The sequence below is a fragment of the Rhinoraja longicauda genome, chromosome 10 (genome assembly GCF_053455715.1).
Source record: "Rhinoraja longicauda isolate Sanriku21f chromosome 10, sRhiLon1.1, whole genome shotgun sequence".
Lineage (NCBI taxonomy): Eukaryota > Metazoa > Chordata > Chondrichthyes > Rajiformes > Arhynchobatidae > Rhinoraja > Rhinoraja longicauda.
Window position 1 is genome coordinate 59,714,198 of NC_135962.1, and position 24,029 is coordinate 59,738,226.

At 50.8% G+C, this 24,029-nt stretch overlaps 1 protein-coding gene across 1 annotated transcript; it reads right to left on the reverse strand.

Moving 5' to 3' along the window:
* Positions 1-303: 303 nt before the first annotated feature.
* Positions 304-22,417, reverse strand: LOC144597707 (HHIP-like protein 1). The gene is made up of 9 exons (XM_078407238.1): positions 21,362-22,417; positions 16,855-17,501; positions 15,047-15,190; positions 14,051-14,379; positions 10,571-10,697; positions 9,246-9,391; positions 6,617-6,698; positions 2,279-2,361; positions 304-1,050 (listed from the first exon to the last, which is right to left on the reverse strand). The coding sequence occupies exons 1-9, from the start codon at positions 21,650-21,652 to the stop codon at positions 539-541; spliced, it is 2,361 nt and encodes a 786-aa protein (XP_078263364.1). The 5' UTR covers positions 21,653-22,417; the 3' UTR covers positions 304-538.
* Positions 22,418-24,029: the final 1,612 nt, after the last annotated feature.

Consider the following 24,029-nt stretch of genomic DNA (forward strand, 5'->3'; position numbering starts at 1 on the left):
AGCGCGGAAACAGGCCCTTCGGCCCACCGAGTCCGCGCCGCCCAGCGATCCCCGCACATTAACACTATCCTACACACACTAGGGACAATTTTTTACATTTTACCCAGTCAATTAACCTACATACCTGTACGTCTTTGGAGTGTGGGAGGAAACCGAAGATCGCGGAGAAAACCCACGCAGGTCACAGGGAGAACGTACAAACTCCGTACAGACGGCGCCCGTAGTCAGGATCGAACCTGAGTCTCTGGCGCTGCATTCGCTGTGAGGCAGCAACTCTACCGCTGCGCCACCGTGCCGCCACCGTGCTTTAAAAGAGAGTTAGATAGAGCTCTGGGGGCTAACGGAATCAAGGGATACGGGGATCAGGCAGGCACGGGTTACTGATTGTGGATAATCAGACATGATCACAATGAATGGGAGTGCTGGCTCAAAGGGCTGAATGGCCTCCTCCTGCACCTATTGTCTGTTGCCAGGCTGTGGTCTCAGGGTCTGTCTGCCTCGTGGTTGCGGTGGTACACGGGCATTTTGCGTGGTGTGTTCAAGACCGTGAGTCACCGCACCATACGCCGGCGTCCTCGCGGTGGGAGCAGTTGATCTCGGTGTCGGGCGCGTGCCGGCACTGCAGCAGGTTGTCCTCGTCGCCGCGGCATTGCACGTCGTCCAGCAGCACCGGCCCGCCGCCGGCGCCCAGCTCGGCCTTGCGGTACGCGGCCAGGGCCGCCGGGAAGCCCAGCTGCCGGCAGACCACGGCCGCCGCCCGCAGCTCCCACAGGTCATCGCACACGGTGCCCCACGCCCCCCCCACGTACACCTCCACCGTGCCCCGGCCCGGCACGCCCTCCGCGCCGGCAAGGCGCACCGCTCCGTCCACCGGGACATGCGGCCGGGGGGTGGTCACCGCCGCCACCGCGCCGCGCCCGGCGTCACCGCCCGCTCCCTCCTGCAACCTCTCCAGCGATCGCAGCAGCTCCACAAACCAGTCCGTACTGTTCCCCGCTACGGACACCGGCCTTCCTCTCGCCCGCGGCCGTCCCGGCTTCTTCCTCAATCCTGGGGGGCAAAGAACATGCTCAGAGTGGGTGTGGGGTGACAACCTCCTCACTCCCAAATACAGGACAAGGTCACCGCCCTGCGCACCACGTGACCTCACCCAGCCAGCGGCCACGTGCTCCCGCTCCACCAATGGCAGCCGCCCGGGGGAGTCCAGAACAAGGGGCCACAGTTTAAGAATAAGGGGGAGGCCATTTAGAACTGAGATGAGTCAGAGAGTTGTGAATCTGTGGAATTCTCTGCCTCAGAAGGCAGTGGAGGCCAATTCTCTGAATGCATTCAAGAGAGAGCTAGATAGAGCTCTTGAGGATAGCGGAGTCAGGGGGTATGGGGAGAAGGCAGGAACGGGGTACTGATTGAGAATGATCAGCCATAATCGCATTGAATGGTGGTGCTGGCTCTTAGAGCTGAATGGCCTCCTCCTGCACCTATTGTCTATTGTCTATGAACCAATTTAGCCCAAACTACGGGATGTCCCGTCTAATACGGGACAGTTGGCGACCCTATGACCAACAGTCCCCACTCAGAGAGGAGAGGGGGGCAAATCATCCTCCACAATAATCCTCATCACCGTTGCCCCTCAAGGATGTGTTCTCAGCCCCCATCGTTACTCCTTGTACACCCACCACTGTGTAGGCCACGTACTAATCTAATTCAATGTCCAAATTGGCAGACGACAGACACCACTATTGTGGGTCGGATATCAAATATCAACGAGACAGGGTACCGGAAGGAGTCTGACAACCTCGTGACCTGCGACTCAATGCCTCAAGGGAATGAACCCGCTGAGAATAATAAGAGGACTTCACTGGAGTTTAGAAGGACGGGATGGGATCTTATAGAGAGATGTATAAAATTATAAAAGGACTGGACAAGCTAGATGCAGGAAATATGTTCCCAATGTTGGGGGAGTCCAGAACCAGGGGCCACAAAACAGTCTCAGAATAAAGGGGAGGCCATTTAAAAGTGAGGTGAGAGAATAAACTTCTTCAGTTGTGAATTTGTGGAATTCTCTGCCGCAGAAGGCAGTGGAGGCCAATTCACTGGATGGATTTAAAAGAGAGTTAGATAGAGCTCTAGCGGCTAGTGGAATCAAGGGATATGGGGAGAAGGCAGGCACGGGTTACTGATTGTGGATGATCGGCCATGATCACAATGAATGGCGGTGCTGGCTCGAAGGTCCAAATGGCCTCCTCTTGCACCTGATTTCTGTCTTTCTGTGACTTACTTGGCCGAGGTGCAAAGTTGATGAGTTTGCTTTTGACTTTCACGGGCAGCGGAGTGTAGTGGCATTTCCTGGGCGGTGCTCTCCTGGGGAATGGACACAACATGGATTAGGCTTGACATGACCCCTTTCTCCCCCCCGCTCCCTCCTTTCCCCTTAAGCCGTGATGTCACTGCCCTGAGAGTGTGTGATGGGCTCAGTGTAGGGGGAGATAGACACAAAAATGCTGGAGTAACTCAGCAGGACAGGCAACATCTGTGGAGAGACTCAGCGGGACAGGCAGCATACAATACAATACAATACAATATATCTTTATTGTCATTGTACCCAGGGGTACAACGAGATTGGGAATGCGCCTCCCATACGATGCAATAATTTAAGTAATTAACAGCAACCCAACGAAATGAAACAATTGTAACAGTTTTTAGACAGGGTAAAGTGCAAGTTGATCTATGCGTTGTGGCCATCCGGCTCAGCAGGACCGGTTCATAGCAGCTATGGCCCTGGGGATGAAGCTGTTCCTGAGTCTGTGGAGAGTAACTTAGCGGGACAGGCAGCATCTCTGGAGAAACTCAGCGGGACAGGCAGCATCATCTCTGGAGAGACTCAGCGGGACAGGCAGCATCTGTGGAGAGTAACTTAGCGGGACAGGCAGCATCTGTGGAGAGACTGCTGGACAGGCAGCATCTCTGGAGAGACTCAGCGGGACAGGCAGCATCTCTGGAGAGTAATTCAGTGGGACAGGCAGCATCTCTGGAGAGTAATTCAGTGGGACAGGCAGCATCTCTGGAGAGACTTAGTGGGACAGGCAGCATCTCTGGAGTAACTCAGTGGGACAGGCAGCATCTGTGGAGAGTAACTTAGCGGGACAGGCAGCATCTCTGGAGAGAAGGAATGGGTGGCGTTTCGGGTCGATGGTGCAGCGTTAGAGTTGCTGCCTTACAGCGAATGCAGCGCCGGAGACCCGGGTTCCATCCCGACTACGGGTGCTGTCTGTACAGAGTTTGTACGTTCTCCCCGTGGGTTTTCTCCGAGATCTTCGGTTTCCTCCCACACTCCAAAGACGTACAGGTTTGTAGGTTAATTAATTGGCTTGGTAAATGTATAAATTGTCCCTAGTGGGTGTAGGATAGTGTTAGTGTGCGGGGATCGCTGGTCGGCGCGGACCCGGTGGGCCGAAGGGGCCTGTTTCCGCGCTGTATCTCTAAACTAAAACTAAGTTCAACAGTGAAACAGGCCGTTCGGCCCACGATGTCGGTGTCGGACATGATGCCACGTTACCCTTGCATGAACTTCATCAAAAGACACTTTGGAGAGGGTACAAAACTGCTTCTCCAGATGCTGCCTGGATTGGAGGGTATTAACCATTAGCAGAGTTTTCTCTGGAGTTTCAGAGGCTGAGGGGGGAGGTGAGAGGGGAAAGATTCAACACAAACATCACAGGCCCCTCTTTCACTTCGAGGTTACACCTTCACTTACACTTGCCCAGAGAAGAGGAGTGAAGGACCAGAGGACAATGGCTTAAGGTGAGGGGGGGAAAGATTTAATAGGAATCTGAGGGGTAACTTTTTCACACAGAGGGTGGTGGGTAAATGGAACGAGCTGCGAGAGGAGGTAGTTTAGATTTAGAGATACAGCGCAGAAACAGGCCCTTCGGCCCACCGGGTCCGTGCCGCCCAGCGATCCCCGCACACTAACACTATCCTACACCTACTGGGGACAATTTTTACATTTGCCCAGCCAATGAATCTACAAACCTGCACGTCTTTGGAGTGTAGGAGGAAACCGAAGATCTCGGAGAAAACCCACGCAGGTCACGGGGAGAACATACAAACTCCGTACAGACGGCGCCTGTTGTCGGGATCGAACCTGAGTCTCCGGCGCTGCATTCGCTGTAAGGCGGCAACTCTACCGCTGCGCCACCGTGCCGTAGTTGAGGCTGGGACTATCCCAACGTTTAAGAAACCGTTGGACAGGCACACGGATGGAGCTCCAACCGCACTTTAACACCACGCTGCGGAGAGTTTAAACCGCCCGACGCGGGGAGTTTCGATCATCCTGACGCGAGGGCTTCGGACAGTCGTCAGCAGCGACCGCGGACGGTTCAACAGCCCCGACCGCGGGAGAACACAAAGAAACATAGAAAACAGGTGCAGGAGGAGGCCATTCGGCCCTTCGAGCCAGCACCGCCATTCATTGTGATCATGGCTGATCATCCACAATCAGTAACCCGTGCCTGCCTTCTCCCCATATCCCTTGATTCCACTAGCCCCTAGAGCTCCAGCTAACTCTCTTAAATCCATCCAGTGAATTGGCCTCCACTGCCCTCTGTGGCAGAGAATTCCACAAATTCACAAGTCTCTGGGTGAAAAAGTTCCTTCTCACCTCAGTTTTAAATGGCCTCCCCTTTATTCTTAGACTGGTTGTGGCCCCTGGTTCTGGACTCCCCCAACATTGGGAACATTATCACCACATCTAGCTTGTCCAGTCCTTTTATAATTTTATACGTCTCTATAAGATCCCTTCTCATCCTTCTAAACTCCAGTGAATACAAGCCCAGTCTTTTCAATCTTTCCTCATATGGCAGTCCCGCCATCCCGGGGATCAATCTCGTGAACCTACGCTACACTGCCTCAATAGCGAGGATGTCCTTCCTCAAATTAGGAGACCAAAACTGTGCACAAAGAGGAAGTTGATTGAACTTTATTACCTTCCATCACAGTGAGGAATGTGGAATCCACTGTGGTGGATGTTCATGTTAAATTTTATTTTATGTGGCTGTGTGTCTTGTTGCTTTTCACTTAGTGTGGCTGTGTGGGAACTCAAATCTCACTGTAGCTTAATTGGTACATGTGACAATAAATGTATCTTGAAATCTCGAATTAGGACAGGTTTGGAGGGATATGGGCCAAGCGCAGGCAGGTGGGACTAGTGTAGCTGGGACATGTTGGCCAGTGTGGGCAAGTAGGGCCGAAGGGTCTGTTTCTGTGCTGCGTGACTATGACTCAACAATTCCTCTCCAGTGACCTCTCCCTCCCTCTCGAATCTTAGCGGTGACTTTGTTTTCCATTTCAGCATTGTCTGCACAGTTCATTTCGATTTTCACGCCAGGTTTTGAGGTTCAAAGTCAGTAGGATACCTTGCCTCGGCCACACAAGACAATGCCATGAGCTTTCTTCTCACAGAGTTGTGATCGAATAAGGACACAGTGAGTTTACTGAAAGGAATCATGCAGGTACAGCAGGCAGTGAAGAAAGCCAATGGTATGTTGGCCTTCATAACGAGAGGAGTTTAATATAGGAGCAAAGAGGTCCTTCTGCAGTTGTACAGGGCCCTAGTGAGACCGCACCTGGAGTACTGTGTGCAGTTTTGGTCTCCAAATTTGAGGAAGGATATTCTTGCTATTGAGGGCGTGCAGCGTAGGTTTACTAGGTTAATTCCCGGAATGGCGGGACTGTCGTATGTTGAAAGACTGGAGCGACTGGGCTTGTATACACTGGAATTTAGGATGAGAGGAGATCTTATTGAAACATATAAGATTATTAAGGGGTTGGACACGTTAGAGGCAGGAAACATGTTCCCAATGTTGGGGGAGTCCAGAACAAGGGGCCACAGTTTAAGAATAAGGGGTAGGCCATTTAGGACGGAGATGAGGAAAAACCTTTTCACTCAGAGAGTTGTGAAGCTGTGGAATTCTCTGCCTCAGAAGGCAGTGGAGGCCAATTCCAATGTATGGAACAAGCTGCCAGAGGAGGTAGTTGAGGCTGGGACTATCCCATCGTTTAAGAAACAGTTGGACAGGCACATGGATAGGACAGGTTTAGAGGGTTATGGACCAAGCGCAGGCAAGTGGGACTAGTGTAGCTGGGACATTGTTGGCCGGTGTGGGTGAGTTGGGCCGAAGGGCCTGTTTCCACACTGTCTCACTCTATGACTCTATCACCCCACGTGTCTGTACATTGTGAATGGTTCGACTGTAATTGTGTATAGTCTTTCAATAGACAATAGGTGCAGGAGGAGGCCATTTGGCTCTTCGAGCCAGCACCGCCATTCACTGTGATCATGGCTGATCATTCTCAATCAGTACCCCGTTCCTGCCTTCTCCCTGTACCCCCTGACTCCGCTATCCTTAAGAGCTCTATCTCTTGAATGCATTCAGAGAATTGGCCTCCACTGCCTTCTGAGGCAGAGAATTCCACAGATTCACAACTCTCTGACTGAAACTGTTTCCGCTGACTGGTTAGCACGCAACAAAAGCGTTTCTCTGTACCTCGCTCGGTACACGTGACAATAAACTAAACTCAACCAAACTATTTGCGTGTTGCTGTTACTGTGTTTTACCGTGAAGGGTCGACTATTTTGTAAACGGCTCCACTTGGGGACGTGGCTGTTGGGATCCGTGTGGAGAGGAAGTACAATTCTCCTAGGGAAACGAGAGCAAAAGGCAGCTGTCAGGATTTTCATTGCAACTCAGAGAAATATGTTTACCTGAAAACCAGGCTTAGACAATAGACAATAGACAATAGGTGCAGGAGGAGGCCATTCAGCCCTTCGAGCCAGCACCGCCATTCAATGCGATCATGGCTGATCACTCTCAATCAGTACCCCGCTCCTGCCTTCTCCCCATACCCCCTCACTCCGCTATCCTTAAGAGCTCTATCCAGCTCTCTCTTGAAAGCATCCAACGAACTGGCCTCCACTGCCTTCTGAGGCAGAGAATTCCACACCTTCACCACTCTCTGACTGAAAAAGTTCTTCCTCATCTCCGTTCTAAATGGCCTACCCCTTATTCTTAAACTGTGGCCCCTTGTTCTGGACTCCCCCAACATTGGGAACATGTTTCCTGCCTCTAATGTGTCCAATCCCCTAATTATCTTATATGTTTCAATAAGATCCCCCCTCATCCTTCTAAATTCCAGTGTATACAAGCCCAATCGCTCCAGCCTTTCAACATACGACAGTCCCGCCATTCCGGGAATTAACCTAGTGAACCTACGCTGCACGCCCTCCATAGCAAGAATATCCTTCCTCAAATTTGGAGACCAAAACTGCACACAGTACTCCAGGTGCGGTCTCACCAGGGCCCGGTACAACTGTAGAAGGACCTCTTTGCTCCTATACTCAACTCCTCTTGTTACAAAGGCCAACATTCCATTGGCTTTCTTCACTGCCTGCTGTACCTGCATGCTTCCTTTCATTGACTGATGCACTAGGACACCCAGATCTCGTTGAACTCCCCCTCCTCCTAACTTGACACCATTCAGATAATAATCTGCCTTTCTATTCTTACTTCCAAAGTGAATAACCTCACACTTATCTACATTAAACTGCATCTGCCATGTATCCGCCCACTCACACAACCTGTCCAAGTCACCCTGCAGCCTTATTGCATCTTCCTCACAATTCACACTACCCCCCAGCTTAGTATCATCTGCAAATTTGCTAATGGTACTTTTAATCCCTTCGTCTAAGTCATTAATGTATATCGTAAATAGCTGGGGTCCCAGCACCGAACCTTGCGGTACCCCACTGGTCACTGCCTCCCATTCCGAAAGGGACCCATTTATCCCCACTCTTTGCTTTCTGTCTGTCAACCAATTTTCTATCCATGTCAGTACCCTACCCCCAATACCATGTGCCCTAATTTTGCCCACTAATCTCCTGTGTGGGACCTTGTCGAAGGCTTTCTGAAAGTCGAGGTACACCACATCCACTGACTCTCCCTTGTCAATTTTCCTAGTTACATCCTCAAAAAATTCCAGTAGATTTGTCAAGCATGATTTCCTCTTCGTAAATCCATGCTGACTCGGAATGTTCCCGTTACTGCTATCCAAATGCTCAGCAATTTCGTCTTTTATAATTGACTCCAGCATCTTCCCCACCACTGATGTCAGACTAACTGGTCTATAATTACCCGTTTTCTCTCTCCCTCCTTTCTTAAAAAGTGGGATAACATTTGCTTAAAAAGTGGGATAACATTTGTTATCAGGCTTCTGAACGGCCCTTCCATAAGCTAGGGCACTGTCCGTTTCACCTCGAACCCATTGCCGACATTGGACTTTGTCTGTGGAACTGATGCGCTACGATGCTGAGAACTATATTCTGCACTCTGTATCTTCTCCTTTGCTCTGCCTGTTGTACTTGAGTTTGACTTCATTGTATTTATGTATAGCGTTGTATGATCTGAAGATAGCCAGTAAAAGCTGGAGTAACTCAGCGGGACAGGCAGCATCTCTGGAGAGAAGGAATGGGTGACGTTTCGGGTCGAGACCCTTCTTTGTTACCTGATCTGTTTGGATAGCATGCAGAACAAAGCTTTTCACTGTAGCTTGGTACACCAGGCAATAAAAAGCCTAAACCTAACTCTAAACCATTCACAGGAAGGATGTGGTTTTGGAAAGAAATCAGAAGAGGTTTAGTTTAGAAATACAGCGCGGAAACAGGCCATTTCGGCCCACCAGGTCCGCGCCGCCCAGCGATCCCCGCACATTAACACTGTCCGACACCCACTAGGGTCAATTTTCACATTTACCAAGCCAATTAACCTACAAACCTGTACGTCTTTGGTGTGTGGGAGGAAACCGAAGATATTGGAGAAAACCTACGCAGGTCACGGGGAGAACGTACAAACTCCGTACAGACGGCGCCCGTAGTCAGGATGGAACCCGGGTCTCCGGCGCTGCATTCGCTGTAAGGCAGCAACTCTACCGCTGCGCCATCGAAGGAGCCCTTTGGGATTTTGGGGGGGGGGAACCGGGGCACCCGGAGGCAACGCACAGGGAGAAGGTGCAAACTCCACACAGACGGTGGCCGGTGGTTGGGATGGAGCCCAGGCCTCTGGCTCCGTGAGGCAGCGGCCCTACCCGCCGCGCCACCGTGTGGCCCAGGGGTTCCTCCAGTGCTTTGTGTTCGTTCGTGTTGAGCCGGCGTTGTGGAGATGGGAATCAGGGGGCGGGCAGTGAGAGGGTACCTGCTTCATCCTCGCCGAAGGAGATGATGTAGCGATGATACTGATTGCGGAGTCCGGGGAAGAGGCAGGTCTGGCCCCTGCCCATGCAGATCTTGTGATCGTGCCACGTGCCGCTTCTGGAATCTTCCGCCAACGCCATGAGGCGCCTGCAAGGGGCAGCAACAGCAGATGGCGGTCAATGCCGGTGAAGGTTCACAGCCAATAGACGCAGGATTTACACGCGCCATTTAGTTTTGAGATACAGTGCGGAAACAGGCGCTTTCGGTACACGTGGTAATAAACTCAACTGACCAACTAACCTAGATTGAGTGAATGTGGAAAGGATATCTCCAGTAATTAGAAACAGAGGGCACAGCCTTAAAATAAAAGGAGGTACCTTCAGAATAGGGTTGCCAACTGTCCCTTATTAGCCGGGGACATCCTGTATTTTGGGCTAAATTGGTTTGTTCAGTACGGGACCACCCTTGTCCCGCATTAGGCCCGGACGATGCCGTGGGCTCAGACACTGTAGGCCCGGACACTGCAGGCCCGGACAGTCGGGTGCCGCCTGACGGAGGTTGCATAGCAACCCGCCTCCCGGCCTGGGCGGCCGCCATTGGTGGAGCGGGAGCACGTGGCCGCTGGCTGGGTGAGGTCACGTGGGGCGCGGGGCAGTGACGTCACCTTGTCCCGTATTTGGAAGTGAGGAAGTTGGCAACCCTTGAGATTCGACATGGGAACAGGCTCTTCGGCCCACTGAGTCCGCGCCGACTAGCAATCTGCCCTTACGCTAATTCTAGCCTATGCATTAGGGACAATTTAACATTTTTACAGAAGCCAATTAATCTGCAAACCTGCACGTCTTTGGAGTGTGGGAGGAAACCGGAGCACCCGGAGAAAACCCACGAGGTCACAGGGAGAACGTACAAACTCCATACAGACAACACGGTGGCGCAGCGGTAGAGTTGCTGCCTCACAGCGCCGGAGACCCGGTTCCATCCCGACTGCGGGCGCCGTCTGTACGGAGTTCGTACGTTCTCCTCGTGACCTGCGTGGGTTTTCTCCGCAAAGCTTCGGTTTCCTCCCACACTCCAAAGACGTGCCCCAAGGTTTGTAGGTTAATTGGCTTGGTATAAATGTAAACTGTCCCCCCCAGTTTGTGTGTAAGATAGCGTTAATGTGCGGGGATCGCTGGTCGGTGCGGACTCGGCGGGCCGAAGGGCCTGTTTCTGCACTGTATCTCTAACGTAAACTAAACTAAACAGCCGCGGTCAGGATCGAACCGGGGTCTCTGGCGCTGCAAGGCAGCAACTCTACCGCCGCGCCATCGGTTGCCAGCGACTTACCCACTCATGAAGTCTCCAAATATGTAGAGCCCGTTGAGATTGGGGGACTGGCAGCCTCTGTAAATGTAGCCCCCGGTGACTGATTTACCCACACTGTGAGGATAAGCAAATATCGGCAGCACATCATCTGTAAAAGACCGACAGGGTGGAGCAGAGTCGGAGAGGCCAGTTTCAATAGACAATAGACAATAGGTGCAGGAGGAGGTCATTCGGCCCTTCGAGCCAGCACCGCCATTCAATGTGATCATGGCTGATCATTCTCAATCAGTACCCCGTTCCTGCCTTCTCCCCATACCCCCTGACTCCGCTATCCTTAAGAGCTCTATCTAGCTCTCTCTTAAATGCATTCAGAGAATTGGCCTCCACTGCCTTCTGAGGCAGAGAATTCCACAGATTCACAACTCTCTGACTGAAAAAGTCTTTCCTCGTCTCCGTTCTAAATGGCCTACCCCTTATTCTTAAACTGTGGCCCCTTGTTCTGGCCTCCCCCAACATTGGGAACATGTTTCCTGCCTCTAACGTGTCCAACCCCTTAATAATCTTATATGTTTCGATAAGATCCCCTCTCATCCTTCTAAATTCTGAGCGTTTCATTGTCATATCATATCATATCATATATATACAGCGCGGAAACAGGCCTTTTCGGCCCACCAAGTCCGCGTCGCCCAGCGATCCCCGCACATTAACACTATCCTACACACACTAGGGACAATTTTTTTAACATTTACCCAGTCAAATTAACCTACAAACCTGTACGTCTTTGGAGTGTGGGAGGAAACCGAAGATCTCGGAGAAAACCCACGCAGGTCATGGGGAGAACGTACAAGATAGTGTGTCCCAGATAGAACAATGACTCTCTTACTTGATGCAGCACAACACAATACAGTGCCCTCCATAACGTTTTTTTGACAAAGACACATCATTTGTTTATTTGCCTCTGTACTCCACAATTTGAGATTTGTAATAGAAAAAAAATCACACGTGGTTAAAGTGCACATTGTCAGATTTTAATAAAGGCCATTTTTATACATTTTGGTTTCACCATAGTTCCCCCCCCCATTTCAGGGCACCACAATATTTGGGACGCAGCAATGTCATGTAAATGAAAGTAGTCGTGTTTAGTATTTTGTTGCATTTCCTTTACATGCAATGACTGCTTGAAGTCTGCGATTCATGGACATCACCAGTTGCTGGGTGTCTTCTCTGGTGATGCTCTGCCAGGCCTGTATTGCAGCCATCTTTAGCTTATGCTTGTTTTGGGAGCTAGTCCCCTTCAGTTTTCCCTTCAGCATATAAAAGGCATGCTCAATTGGGTTCAGATCGGGTGATTGACCTGGCCAATCAAGAATTGACCATTTTTTAGCTTTGAAAAACTCCTTTGTTGCTTTAGCAGTATATTTGGGATCGTTGTCTTGCTGTAAAATGAACCGCCGGCCAGTGAGTTTTGAAGCATTTGTTTGAACGTGAGCAGATAGGATGTGTTTATACACTTCAGAATTCATTTTGCTACTACCATCAGCAGTTGTATCATCAATGAAGATAAGTGAGCCAGTACCTTCAGCAGCCATACATGCCCAGGCCATAACACCCCACCACCGTGTTTCACAGATGAGGTGGTATGCTTTGGATCTTGGGCAGTTCCTTCTCTCCTCCATACTTTGCTCCTGCCATCACTCTGATACAAGTTAATCTTCGTCTCATCTGTCCACAAGACCTTTTTCCAGAACTGTGGTTGCTGTTTTAAGTACTTCTTGGCAAACTGTAACTTGGCCATCCTATTTTTGCGGCTAACCAGTGGTTTGCATCTTGCAGTGTAGCCTCTGTATTTCTGTTCATGAAATCTTCTGCGGGCAGTGGTCATTGACAAATCCACACCTGCCTCCTGAAGAGTGTTTCTGATCTGTCGGACAGGTGTTTGGGGATTTTTCTTTGTTATTGAGAGAATTCTTTTGTCGTCAGCTGTGGAAGTCTTCCTTGGCCTGCCAGTCCCTTTGCGATTAGTAAGCTCACCAGTGTTCTCTTTCTTCTTAATGATGTTCCAAACAATTGATTTTGGTAAGCCTAAGGTTTGGCTGATGTGTCTAACAGTTGTATTATTGTTTCTCAGTCTCATAACGGCTTCTTTGACTTTCATTGGCACAACTTTGGTCCTCGTGTTGATAAACAGCAATAAAAGTTTCCAAAGGTGATGGAAAGACTGGAGGAAAGACTAGGTGCTGAGAGCTCTCTTATACCTGCATTAAGGAGGCAATTAAACACACCTGAGCAATTACAAACACCTGTGAAGCCATGTGTCCCAAACATTATGGTGCCCTGAAATGTGGGGGACTATGTATAAACACAGCTGTAATTTCTACATGGTGAAACCAAAATGCATAAAAATACCCTTTAATAAAATCTGACAACGTGCACTTTAACCACATGTGATTGCTTTCTATAACAAATCTAAAATTGTGGAGTACAGAGGCAAATAAATAAATGATGGGTCTTTGTCCCACACATTATGGAGGGCATTGTATGTAAACCTAGTACACTGTAAGCAATATATTAAACGAGAAATAAATAATTCAGTGTGTGTGTGTGTGTGTGTGTGTGTGTAGTCATAGAACAGAATTGATGGGCTGAATGGCCTCTTGCTTCGATCTTCCATGTTTACAACTCATTAGAGTCGTACAGCCCAGTGCTGTAAGGAAACAGGCCATTCCGCCCAACTTATCCACATGATATCCCATTTGCCCGCGTTTGGCCCATATCCCTCTAAACCATTCCTACCCACGTACCTGTCCAAGTGTCTTTTAAATGTTGTTACAGTCCCAGCCTGAACTACCTCCTCTGGCAGCTCGCTCCTTACACCCACCACCCTCTGAGTGTAAAAGTTGCCCCTCGGGTTCCTATTAAATCTTTCTCCTCTCACATTAAACCCATGTCCCCTGGTACTTGATTCAACCTGCTCTAGGTGCAACATGGACAATGTGGGCCGAAGGGCCTGTTTCTGGGCTGTACGGTTCTATGTTCTATTAATATCCGCAACCAATGGGCACAGGAAGGGGCAATCCCGACTACGGGCGCTGTCTGTACGGAGTTTGTACGTTCTCCCCGTGACCTGCGTGGGTTTTCTCCGAGATCTTTGGTTTCCTCCCACACTCCAAAGACGTGCAGGTTTGTAGGTTAATTGGCTGGGTGTAAATGTAAAAATTGTCCCTAGTGTGTGTAGGATGGTGTTAATGTGCGGGGATCGCTGGGCGGTGCGGACACGGTGGGCCGAAGGGTCTGTTTCCGCGCTGTATCTCTAAACCAAATGGAATAAACTAAACTAAGATACAGCGCAGAAACAGGCCCTTCGGCCCACTGGGTCCGCACCGACCAGCGATCCCCGCACATTAACACTATCCTACACACACTGGGGACAATTTTTACATTTATACCGTGCCGACCAGCGATCCCCGCACGGACTCAGGGGATTCAAAAATAAATTCTTACCTAAGGAAGAGTTTGCGCAGAGTTTTTTATCGTAGCAGGAAAAGCCTTCCTTGGCCTTCCAGCCATAGTTCCGGCCTTTCTCGATAATGTCCACCTCCTCGAACTTGTTCTGCCCAACGTCCCCACAGAAGATTCTTCCCTTGCCTTCCTTGGTCAGAGGGTCGCCGCGGTCCACGGAACACCGCCACATGTTCCGCACCCCGTAGGCGTAGACCTCCGGACGCGCACCAGGGTCCCGGGCAAACGGGTTGTCCACCGGGATCCGGTACAGCGGCCCGCGGTGGTTGTTGTTCACATCCACCCGAAGCACCTTCCCCAGTAAGGCCGACCTGCAATGAGGGGAGAGGCAGAGAGAGAGGCAGAGAGAGAGGCAGAGAGAGAGGCAGAGAGAGAGGCAGAGAGAGAGAGAGAGAGAGAGAGAGAGAGAGAGAGAGAGAGAGAGAGAGAGAGAGAGAGAGAGAGAGAGAGAGAGAGAGAGAGAGAGAGAGAGAGAGAGAGAGAGGGGGAGAGAGAGAGAGAGAGAGAGAGAGGGGGAGAGAAGAGAGGAGGAGAGAGAGAGGGGGAGAGAGAGGGGGAGAGAGAGAGGGGGAGAGAGAGAGGGGGAGAGAGAGAGGGGGAGAGAGAGAGAGAGGAGACACACATCAACCTTCAACTCAGTTCAAGATTTCAAGATTTCAAGATTTCAGTATTTCAGGATTTCAAGATTTCAGGATTTCAGGATTTCAGGATTTCAATATTTCAAGATTTCAGGATTTCAAGATTTCAAGATTTCAGGATTTCTGTATCAGTATTTCAGGATTTCAAGATTTCAGGATTTCAGGATTTCAGGATTTCAAGAATTCAAGACTTCAGGATTTCAGGATTTCAAGATTTCTAGGGCCGAATGGCCTCCTCCTGCACCTATTGTCTATAATTGTGAAATTAATTCTCATTTGTATTTTTGTGAAGCGCAATAAAATTTAAAAAAAATTAAATCCCCCAAAAATTTCCCCTTACTTATTTTGTGCGTTGCCATGTTTGCCGAAAGGATCGCCGGCCATTCCTCCGTCTCCGGTGAAGATGTACAGGAAGCCGTCGTCTCCAAACAGGAGCTGCCCACCGTTGTGGTTGGACGCTGGCTCATCCACCTCCAAAATAATCCTGGGGAGAGTAGACCCCGTGAGATTAACGCCTCACCCCCAGTCACTCCCTCTATGCTTCACCCCAGTCAACGGCCTCTATGGAGGATACCACCGCCTCACGCCACCCCAGCAGAGCCACTAACGTCATTAGAGACTCCACACACCACCCCCCGGTCACCACCTGTTTGAACTGTTGCCGTCTGGCATGCGTTACATAGAAAAATAGGTGCAGGAGGAGGCCATTTGGCCCTTCATGCCAGCACCGCCATTCATCGTGATCATGGCTGATCATCCACAATCAGTAACCCGTGCCTGCCTTCTCCCCATATCCCTTGATTCCACTAGCCCCTAGAGCTCTATCTAACTCTCTTTTAAATTCAACCAGTGAATTGGCCTCCACTGCCTTCTGTGGCGCAACGGTAGAGTTGCTGCCTTACAGCGAATGCAGCGCCGGAGACTCAGGTTCGATCCTGACTACGGGTGCTGTACTGTAAGGAGTTTGTACGTTCTCCCCGTGACCTGCGTGGGTTTTCTCCGAGATCTTCGGTTTCCTCCCACACTCCAAAGACGTACAGGTATGTAGGTTAATTGACTGGGTAAATGTAAAACATTGTCCCTAGTGTGTGTAGGATAGTGTTAATGTGCGGGGATCGCTGGGCGGCGCGGACTCGGTGGGCCGAAAAGGCCTGTTTCCGCGCTGTATCTGAAATATGAAAAAATAAATATGAAGATTCACAACTCTCTGACTGAAAAACTCTCTGACTCACTGTGATGGATGGGGTTTCTTTGTTGTCGTTTTGTGTTGGTTTGTGATTGTGTGTGTTATTGTTTATTTTTAATTGCTCTTATTGCTGGACTGTGTGGGTGGCCTTTCATTTCACTGTGTGTACACATCTTGTATGTGTATTGACTTGACTTGACTTGACTTGGCCTGACTTGACCTGACCTGACCTGACTTGACCTGACTTGACTTGACTTGACCTGACCTGACCTGACTTGACTTGACCTGACTTGACTTGACTTGACCTGACCTGACTTGACCTGACCTGACTTGACTTAACCTGACTTGACCTGACCTGACTTGACTTGACTTGACCTGACCTGACTTGACCTGACTTGACCTGACTTGACTTGACTTGACCTGACTTGACCTGACCTGACTTGACTTGACTTGACCTGACTTGACCTGACTTGACTTGACCTGACCTGACTTGACTTGACTTGACTTGACTTGACTTGACTTGACTTGACTTGACTTGACCTGACCTGACCTGACTTGACTTGACTTGACCTGACTTGACTTGACTTGACCTGACTTGACCTGACCTGACCTGACTTGACCTGACTTGACCTGACCTGACTTGACCTGACTTGACCTGACCTGACTTGACTTGACTTGACTTGACTTGACTTGACTTGACTTGACTTGACTTGACCTGACTTGACTTGACTTGACCTGACCTGACCTGACCTGACCTGACCTGACTTGACTTGACTTGACCTGACCTGACTTGGCCTGACTTGACTTGACCTGACTTGACTTGACTTGACCTGACCTGACTTGACTTGACTTGACCTAACTTGACTTGACCTGACTTGACTTGACTTGACTTGACCTAACTTGACTTGACCTAACTTGACCTGACTTGTACATCTACAACGCGATGGAGTGGAGCCACTGACCTCTCTGAGCGATGGTCCAACACGTTCATGTCGGAGGAGGACACGGTGAACTCGCTGACTCGGATTTTCTCCTGGAGGTGCAGCTCGATGGAGTAGTAGATGTAGACCTTCCCTGTGCGTCGGTAGGCGGGGTGGAAGGCCAGGCCGAGGAACCCTCGCTCGTCCCCTTCCCATGGGGAGCTGAGGACGGCCTGGGAGATGTTGAGGAAGGGTCTCTCCAGCCTGGCCCTGGAGTGGAGGTAGACCCAGACCAGGCCCAGCTGCTCGGCGATGAAGACGCGGTGCGTGCCGTCGTTGGCGTGGGCCATGGCGACGGGGTTACGTAGGCCGTTGGCCACCTCCTCCACGCACAGCTGGAGGCACCCGTCTGTGCCCGCCCCCACCACCCCCAGGCCCCTGGTCAGGTTGCCGTTGGTCAGCACGTGCGGGTAGCAATAGTCCAGGTCCTGCAGCCTCACGGCCTGGCAGAACCTCCTCCTGCTGGCCACCAGGTCCAGGAGAGGTCCATCGCCCACCAGCAGGGGCAGGGCAGGCTGGCACTTGGCCCACAGCTCCGTGCAGTAGTCTCTGCACAGTCCGGGCAAACGCCTGGTGGGAGTCGAAGGGTCTTCCGCATCGAACAGGTGGGCGGCGTAGGGGGAGCACGCCTGCAAAGGACACACACACACACCACCATCAGACTCGGGGAATGCCCACCAACACCGTCACAGAGTGGCACAGCATGGAAACAGGCCCTGCCGCCCAACTCCCCCAACTCCCCCAAGCCCCATCTACACTTGACCCACCTGCCCGCGTTTGGCCCACATCCCTCAAAAACCTCTCCGATCCATGTATCCATGATCCACCAGTCTGAAGAAGGGTCTCGAACCGAAACGTCACCTATTCATTTTCTCCAGAGATGCTGCCTGACCTGCTGAGTTACTCCAGCACTCTGTGAAACGTCACCTATCCATGTCCTCCACAGATGCTGCCTGACCCGCTGAGTTATTCCAGCACTCTGTGAAACGTCACCTATCCATGTTCTCCACAGATGCTGCCTGACCCACTGAGTTACCCCAGCATTTTGTGTTTGTCTTGGTTTAAACCAGCATCTGCAGTTCCTTCCTACAGTCCAAGTGTCTTGGGTAGACTGATGGGACTGAAGGCTGATAAATCCCCAGGGCCTGATGGTCTGCATCCCAGAGTACTTAAGGAGGTGGCTCTAGAAATAGTGGAAGCATTGGAGATCATTTTTCAATGTTCTATAGATTCAGGATCAGTTGCTGTGGCTTGGAGGATAGCAAATGTTATCCCACTTTTTAAGAAAGGAGGGAGAGAGAAAACGGGTAATTATAGACCAGTTAGTCTGACATCAGTGGTGGGGAAGATGCTGGAGTCAATTATAAAAGACGAAATTGCTGAGCATTTGGATAGCAGTAACGGGATCATTCCGAGTCAGCATGGATTTACGAAGGGGAAATCATGCTTGACAAATCTACTGGAATTTTTTGAGGATGTAACTAGGAAAATTGACAAGGGAGAGTCAGTGGATGTGGTGTACCTCGACTTTCAGAAAGCCTTCGACAAGGTCCCACATAGGAGATTAGTGGGCAAAATTAGGGCACATGGTATTGGGGGTAGGGTACTGACATGGATAGAAAATTGGTTGACAGACAGAAAGCAAAGAGTGGGGATAAATGGGTCCCTTTCGGAATGGCAGGCAGTGACCAGTGGGGTACCGCAAGGTTCGGTGCTGGGATCCCAGCTATTTACGATATACATTAATGACTTAGACGAAGGGATTAAAAGTACCATTAGCAAATTTGCAGATGATACTAAGTTGGGGGGTAGTGTGAATTGTGAGGAAGATGCAATAAGGCTGCAGGGTGACTTGGACAGGTTGTGTGAGTGGGCGGATACATGGCAGATGCAGTTTAATGTAGATAAGTGTGAGGTTATTCACTTTGGAAGTAAGAATAGAAAGGCAGATTATTATCTGAATGGAGTCAAGTTAGGAGGAGGGGGAGTTCAACGAGATCTGGGTGTCCTAGTGCATCAGTCAATGAAAGGAAGCATGCAGGTACAGCAGGCAGTGAAGAAAGCCAATGGAATGTTGGCCTTCGTAACAAGAGGAGTTGAGTATAGGAGCAAAGAGGTCCTTCTACAGTTGTACCGGGCCCTGGTGAGACCGCACCTGGAGTACTGTGTGCAGTTTTGGTCTCCAAATTTGAGGAAGGATATTCTTGCTATGGAGGGCGTGCAGCGTAGGTTCACTAGGTTAATTCCCGGAATGGCAGGACTGTCGTATGTTGAAAGGCTGGAGCGATTGGGCTTGTATACACTGGAATTTAGAAGGATGAGGGGGGATCTTATTGAAACATATAAGATAATTAGGGGATTGGACACATTAGAGGCAGATAACATGTTCCCAATGTTGGGGGAATCCAGAACAAGGGGCCACAGTTTAAGAATAAGGGGTAGGCCATTTAGAACGGAGATGAGGAAGAACTTTTTCAGTCAGAGAGTTGTGAAGGTGTGGAATTCTCTGCCTCAGAAGGCAGTGGAGGCCAGTTCGTTGGATGCTTTCAAGAGAGAGCTAGATAGAGCTCTTAAGGATAGCGGAGTGAGGGGGTATGGGGAGAAGGCAGGAACGGGGTACTGATTGAGAGTGATCAGCCATGATCGCATTGAATGGCGGTGCTGGCTCGAAGAGCTGAATGGCCTCCTCCTGCACCTATTGTCTATTGTCTATTGTCTATTGTCTTGTTAGATAAGTGTTAGATAACTTCAGTTCAGAGATACAGGTTGTAAGCAGGCCCTTCGACCCACCGAGTCCGTGCCAACCAATGGTCACGCCATTCACTGACACTATCCTACAGAAGCCAATTAACCTACAAACCAGCACGTCTTTGGAATGTGTGAAGGAACCGGAGCACCCGGAGAAAACCCACCAGGTCACGGGGAGAACGTACAGACAGCACCCGTAGTCAGGATCGAACCGGGTTTTTGGCGCTGTAAGGCAGCGATTTTACCGCTGTGCCACTGTGCTGATCTAAATGCTGTGACCTGCCTCGACTACCTCTTCTGGAAGCCCATTCCATATAACCACCGCCCACTGAATGAAAAGGTTGCCCCTCAGGTTCCCATTAAATTTAGAGTCTAGTTTAGAGATACCGTGCGGAAACAGGCCCTTATCTTATCGAAACATATAAGATCATTAAGGGGTTGGACACGTTAGAGGCAGGAAACATGTTCCCAATGTTGGGGGAGTCCAGAACAAGGGGCCACAGTTTAAGAATAAGTGTTAGGCCATTTAGAACGGAGATGAGGGAAAACTTTTTCAGTCAGAGAGTTGTGAATCTGTGGAATTCTCTGCCTCAGAAGGCAGTGGAGGCCAATTCTCTGAATGCATTCAAGAGAGAGCAGGATAGAGCTCTTAAGGATAGCGGAGTCAGGGGGTATGGGGAGAAGGCAGGAACGGGGTACTGATTGAGAATGATCAGCCATGATCACATTGAATGGCGGTGCTGGCTCGAGGGGCCGAATGGCCTCACCTGCACCTATTGTCTATTGTCTATTGTCTACATGATCATGAGAGGAATGCACAGAGTCTTTTACCCAGAGTAGGGGAATCAAGAACCAGAGGGTGTAGGTTTAAGGTGAGAGAGGAAAGATTTAGGGTGGTCACGGTGGCGCAGCGGTCACGGTGGCGCAGCGGTAGAGTTGCTGCCTCACAGCGAATGCAGCGCCGGAGACCTGGGTTCGATCCCGACTACGGGCGCCGTCTGTACGGAGTTTGTACGTTCTCCCCGTGACCTGCGTGGGTTTTCTCCGAGATCTTCAGTTTCCTCCCACACTCCAAAGACGCGCAGGTTTGTAGGTTAATTGACTGGGCAAATGTAAAAATGATCCCTAGTGGGTGTAGGATAGTGTTAATGTACGGGGATCGCTGGGCGGCGCGGACCCGGTGGGCCGAAAGGGCCTGTTTCCGCGCTGTATCTCTAAATCTAAACTAAATAGATGCAGGAAAAATATTCCCAATGTTGGGCGAATCCAGAACCAGGGGCCACACCGTCTAAGAATAAAGGGGAGGCCATTTAAAACTGAGGTGGGAAGGAACTATTTCACCCAGAGTTGTGAATTTGTGGAATTCTCTGCCACAGAAGGCAGTGGAGGCCAATTCACTGGACGAATTTAAGAGAGAGTTAGATAGAGCTCTAGGGGCTAGTGGAATCAAGGGATATGGGGAGAAGGCAGGCATGGGTTACTGATTGTGGACGATCAGCCATGATCACAATGAATTGCGGTGCTGGCTCGAAGGGCCAAATGGCCTCCTCCTGCACCTATTTTCTATGTTTCTAAACTAAAATAAAAATCGGTCAATCAATAAACAATAGACAATAGACAATAGGTGCAGGAGGAGGCCATTCGGCCCTTCGAGCCAGCACCGCCATTCAATGTGATCATGGCTGATCAATGTCCATAGTCTTGTCCTCCACCAGTCTCTGGCCCTAACAGCGTCACTTACCGCACACAAGATGTCTTGTACAAACACAGCACAGGTGTAGTACAGAGAGTAGTCCACCTTGTCCATCACCCTGTAGAAGCGATCCCTGATGTCCATGTCCTGGGCTGAGTCACAGCAGCCCAGGGTGGTGTAGCGCGAGCAGAATGCCAGGCCTTGGGGAGGGCGGAAGGGGGGCTTGAAGTCCAGGCACTGGGGGTGGCCGCTGACCAAAGGGAAGACAGAGGGGAGGAGGATACAAAATGGCCACGTCCTGCCACGCCGGGCAAAACTGCCGCCCGGCCCAGCCCTCATCTCCAGTACCAGAGGTGCTCAGAGTTAGCGACGGAGAGAGAACGACCCGTGACGGTTGGGGTCTGTGCCGGTCGCGGTTGGAGCTAGGCCCGGAGCTGGAGGACAGTCAGAGCGAGTCCCGGCCTCGACCCGAAACGTCACACATTCCTCCTCTCCACAGATGCTGCCTGTCCCGGTGAGTCTCTCCACAGATGCTGCCTGTCAAATTCAGTTACTCTCCACAGATGCTGCCTGTCCCGCTGAGTTACTCTCCCCAGATGCTGCCTGTCCCGGTGAGTCTCTCCACAGATGCTGCCTGTCCCGCTGTGTTACTCTCCCCAGATGCTGCCTGTCCCGCTGAGTTACTCTCCCCAGATGCTGCCTGTCCCGGTGAGTCTCTCCACAGATGCTGCCTGTCCCGCTGTGTTACTCTCCCCAGATGCTGCCTGTCCCGCTGAGTTACTCTCCACAGATGCTGCCTGTCCCGGTGAGTCTCTCCACAGATGCTGCCTGTCCCGCTGTGTTACTCTCCACAGATGCTGCCTGTCCCGCTGTGTTACTCTCCACAGATGCTGCCTGTCAAATTCAGTTACTCTCCACAGATGCTGCCTGTCCCGCTGAGTTACTCTCCACAGATGCTGCCCGTCCCACTGAGTCTCTCCACAGATGCTGCCTGTCAAACTCAGTTACTCTCCACAGATGCTGCCTGTCCCGCTGAGTTACTCCGTGTCGACCTTCAAAGAAAACGGCAGCCCACAAACTGTCCTCAGGAACAAAAAGCAAAGAATAACTAACCTGGGCCTGTCCTCTCCCCGGGACTCTGCACTTTGCCCACGACCTGCTTCTCACAACAACGTTCCATGTGGTCATGTTGGGCAATCTTTAAACTGCGTTATCTGCAGCCCAATGCAAACAGAGCCCAGAACAACAGGAACGTGTTAAAATATAACTATCTTTCACTGGAGAGCTCTGTGTGAATCTACCTCCTCTGGCAGCCGATTCCGTACACCCACCACTCCTCACGTTTCCAGTAAATCTTTCCCCTCTCGCCTTAAACCTGCGTCCACTGGTTCTCGATTCCCCTACTCTGCCCTCCTAATTTGAGGAAGGACCTCCTTGCTATTGAGGCAGTGCAGCGTAGGTTCACCAGGTTAATCCCCGGGATGGCGGGACTGTCATATGAGGAAAGATTGGAAAGACTGGGCTTGTATTCACTGGAGTTTAGAAGGATGAGAGGGGATCTTATAGAGAGACGTATAAAAGGACTGGACAAGCTAGATGCAGGAAAAATGTTCCCAATGTTGGGGGAGTCCAGAACCAGGGGCCACACAGTCTAAGAATAAAGGGGAGGCCATTTAAAACTGAGGCGAGAAGAAACTTTTTCACCCAGAGTTGTGAATTTGTGGAATTCTCTGCCACAGAGGGCAGTGGAGGCCAATTCACTGGATGAATTTAAAAGAGAGTTATCCAGAGCTCTAGGGGCTAGTGGAATCAAGGGATATGGGGAGAAGGCAGGCACAGGGTACTGATTGTGGACGATCAGCCATGATCACAATGAATGGCGGTGCTGGCTCGAACGGCTAAATGGCCTCCTCCTGCACCTATTTTCTATGTTTCTGTGTTTTTGTCTCCCATCCTCAACTCCTCTATTTCTATTTGAGCCTCACTTTCGCACCCCCCCCCCCCCCCCCCCCCCCCCGTTCCCTTCCCCCCACATCCCTCCCTCTTAAGGATAGCGGAGTCAGGGGGTATGGGGAGCAGGCAGGCACGGGTTACTGATTGTGGATGATCAGCCATGATCACATTGAATGGTGATGCTGGCTCGAAGGGCCGAATGCCCTCCTCCTGCACCTATTATCTATTGTCTATTGACAGCTGACTTTAGTGGAGCGTCACAACGGCTGGGAAGGCGGATGGATGAAGGCTGCAGCAGAAAAGGGTCCCCGGTCGTCTTGGACTCCATGCCACTGGATCCTGACCCAGATCTGTCAAGGACCGTGTGGTGGCTGTCTGTGCACCAGTCTCCCCACGTTAAACAAAGTCACGCACAGGCATCCGACCCTATGGAGAGGACAGTCACACTCGCTTCCAGTGACCGCTGATGATGATGCTCCTAGATCCCTCTGCTCTGCCACCCCCCCAGAGCTCTGACATTCACTGTGAAGATCTATATCGACTTCCCAAAATGCAACACATCACTGTTACCTGCATTAAACTCCACCCGCCATTCCCCAGCCCACTTGCCCTGCCGATCAACACCCTGCTGTCATTTGTGATATGCATCTTTACTATCTATCAAACCGCCTACCTTTGTGGTGAGTATCACCAGACGCTGGAGTAACTCAGCGGGTCAGGCAGCAGCATCTCGGGAGAGAAGGAATGGGTGACGTTTCGGGTC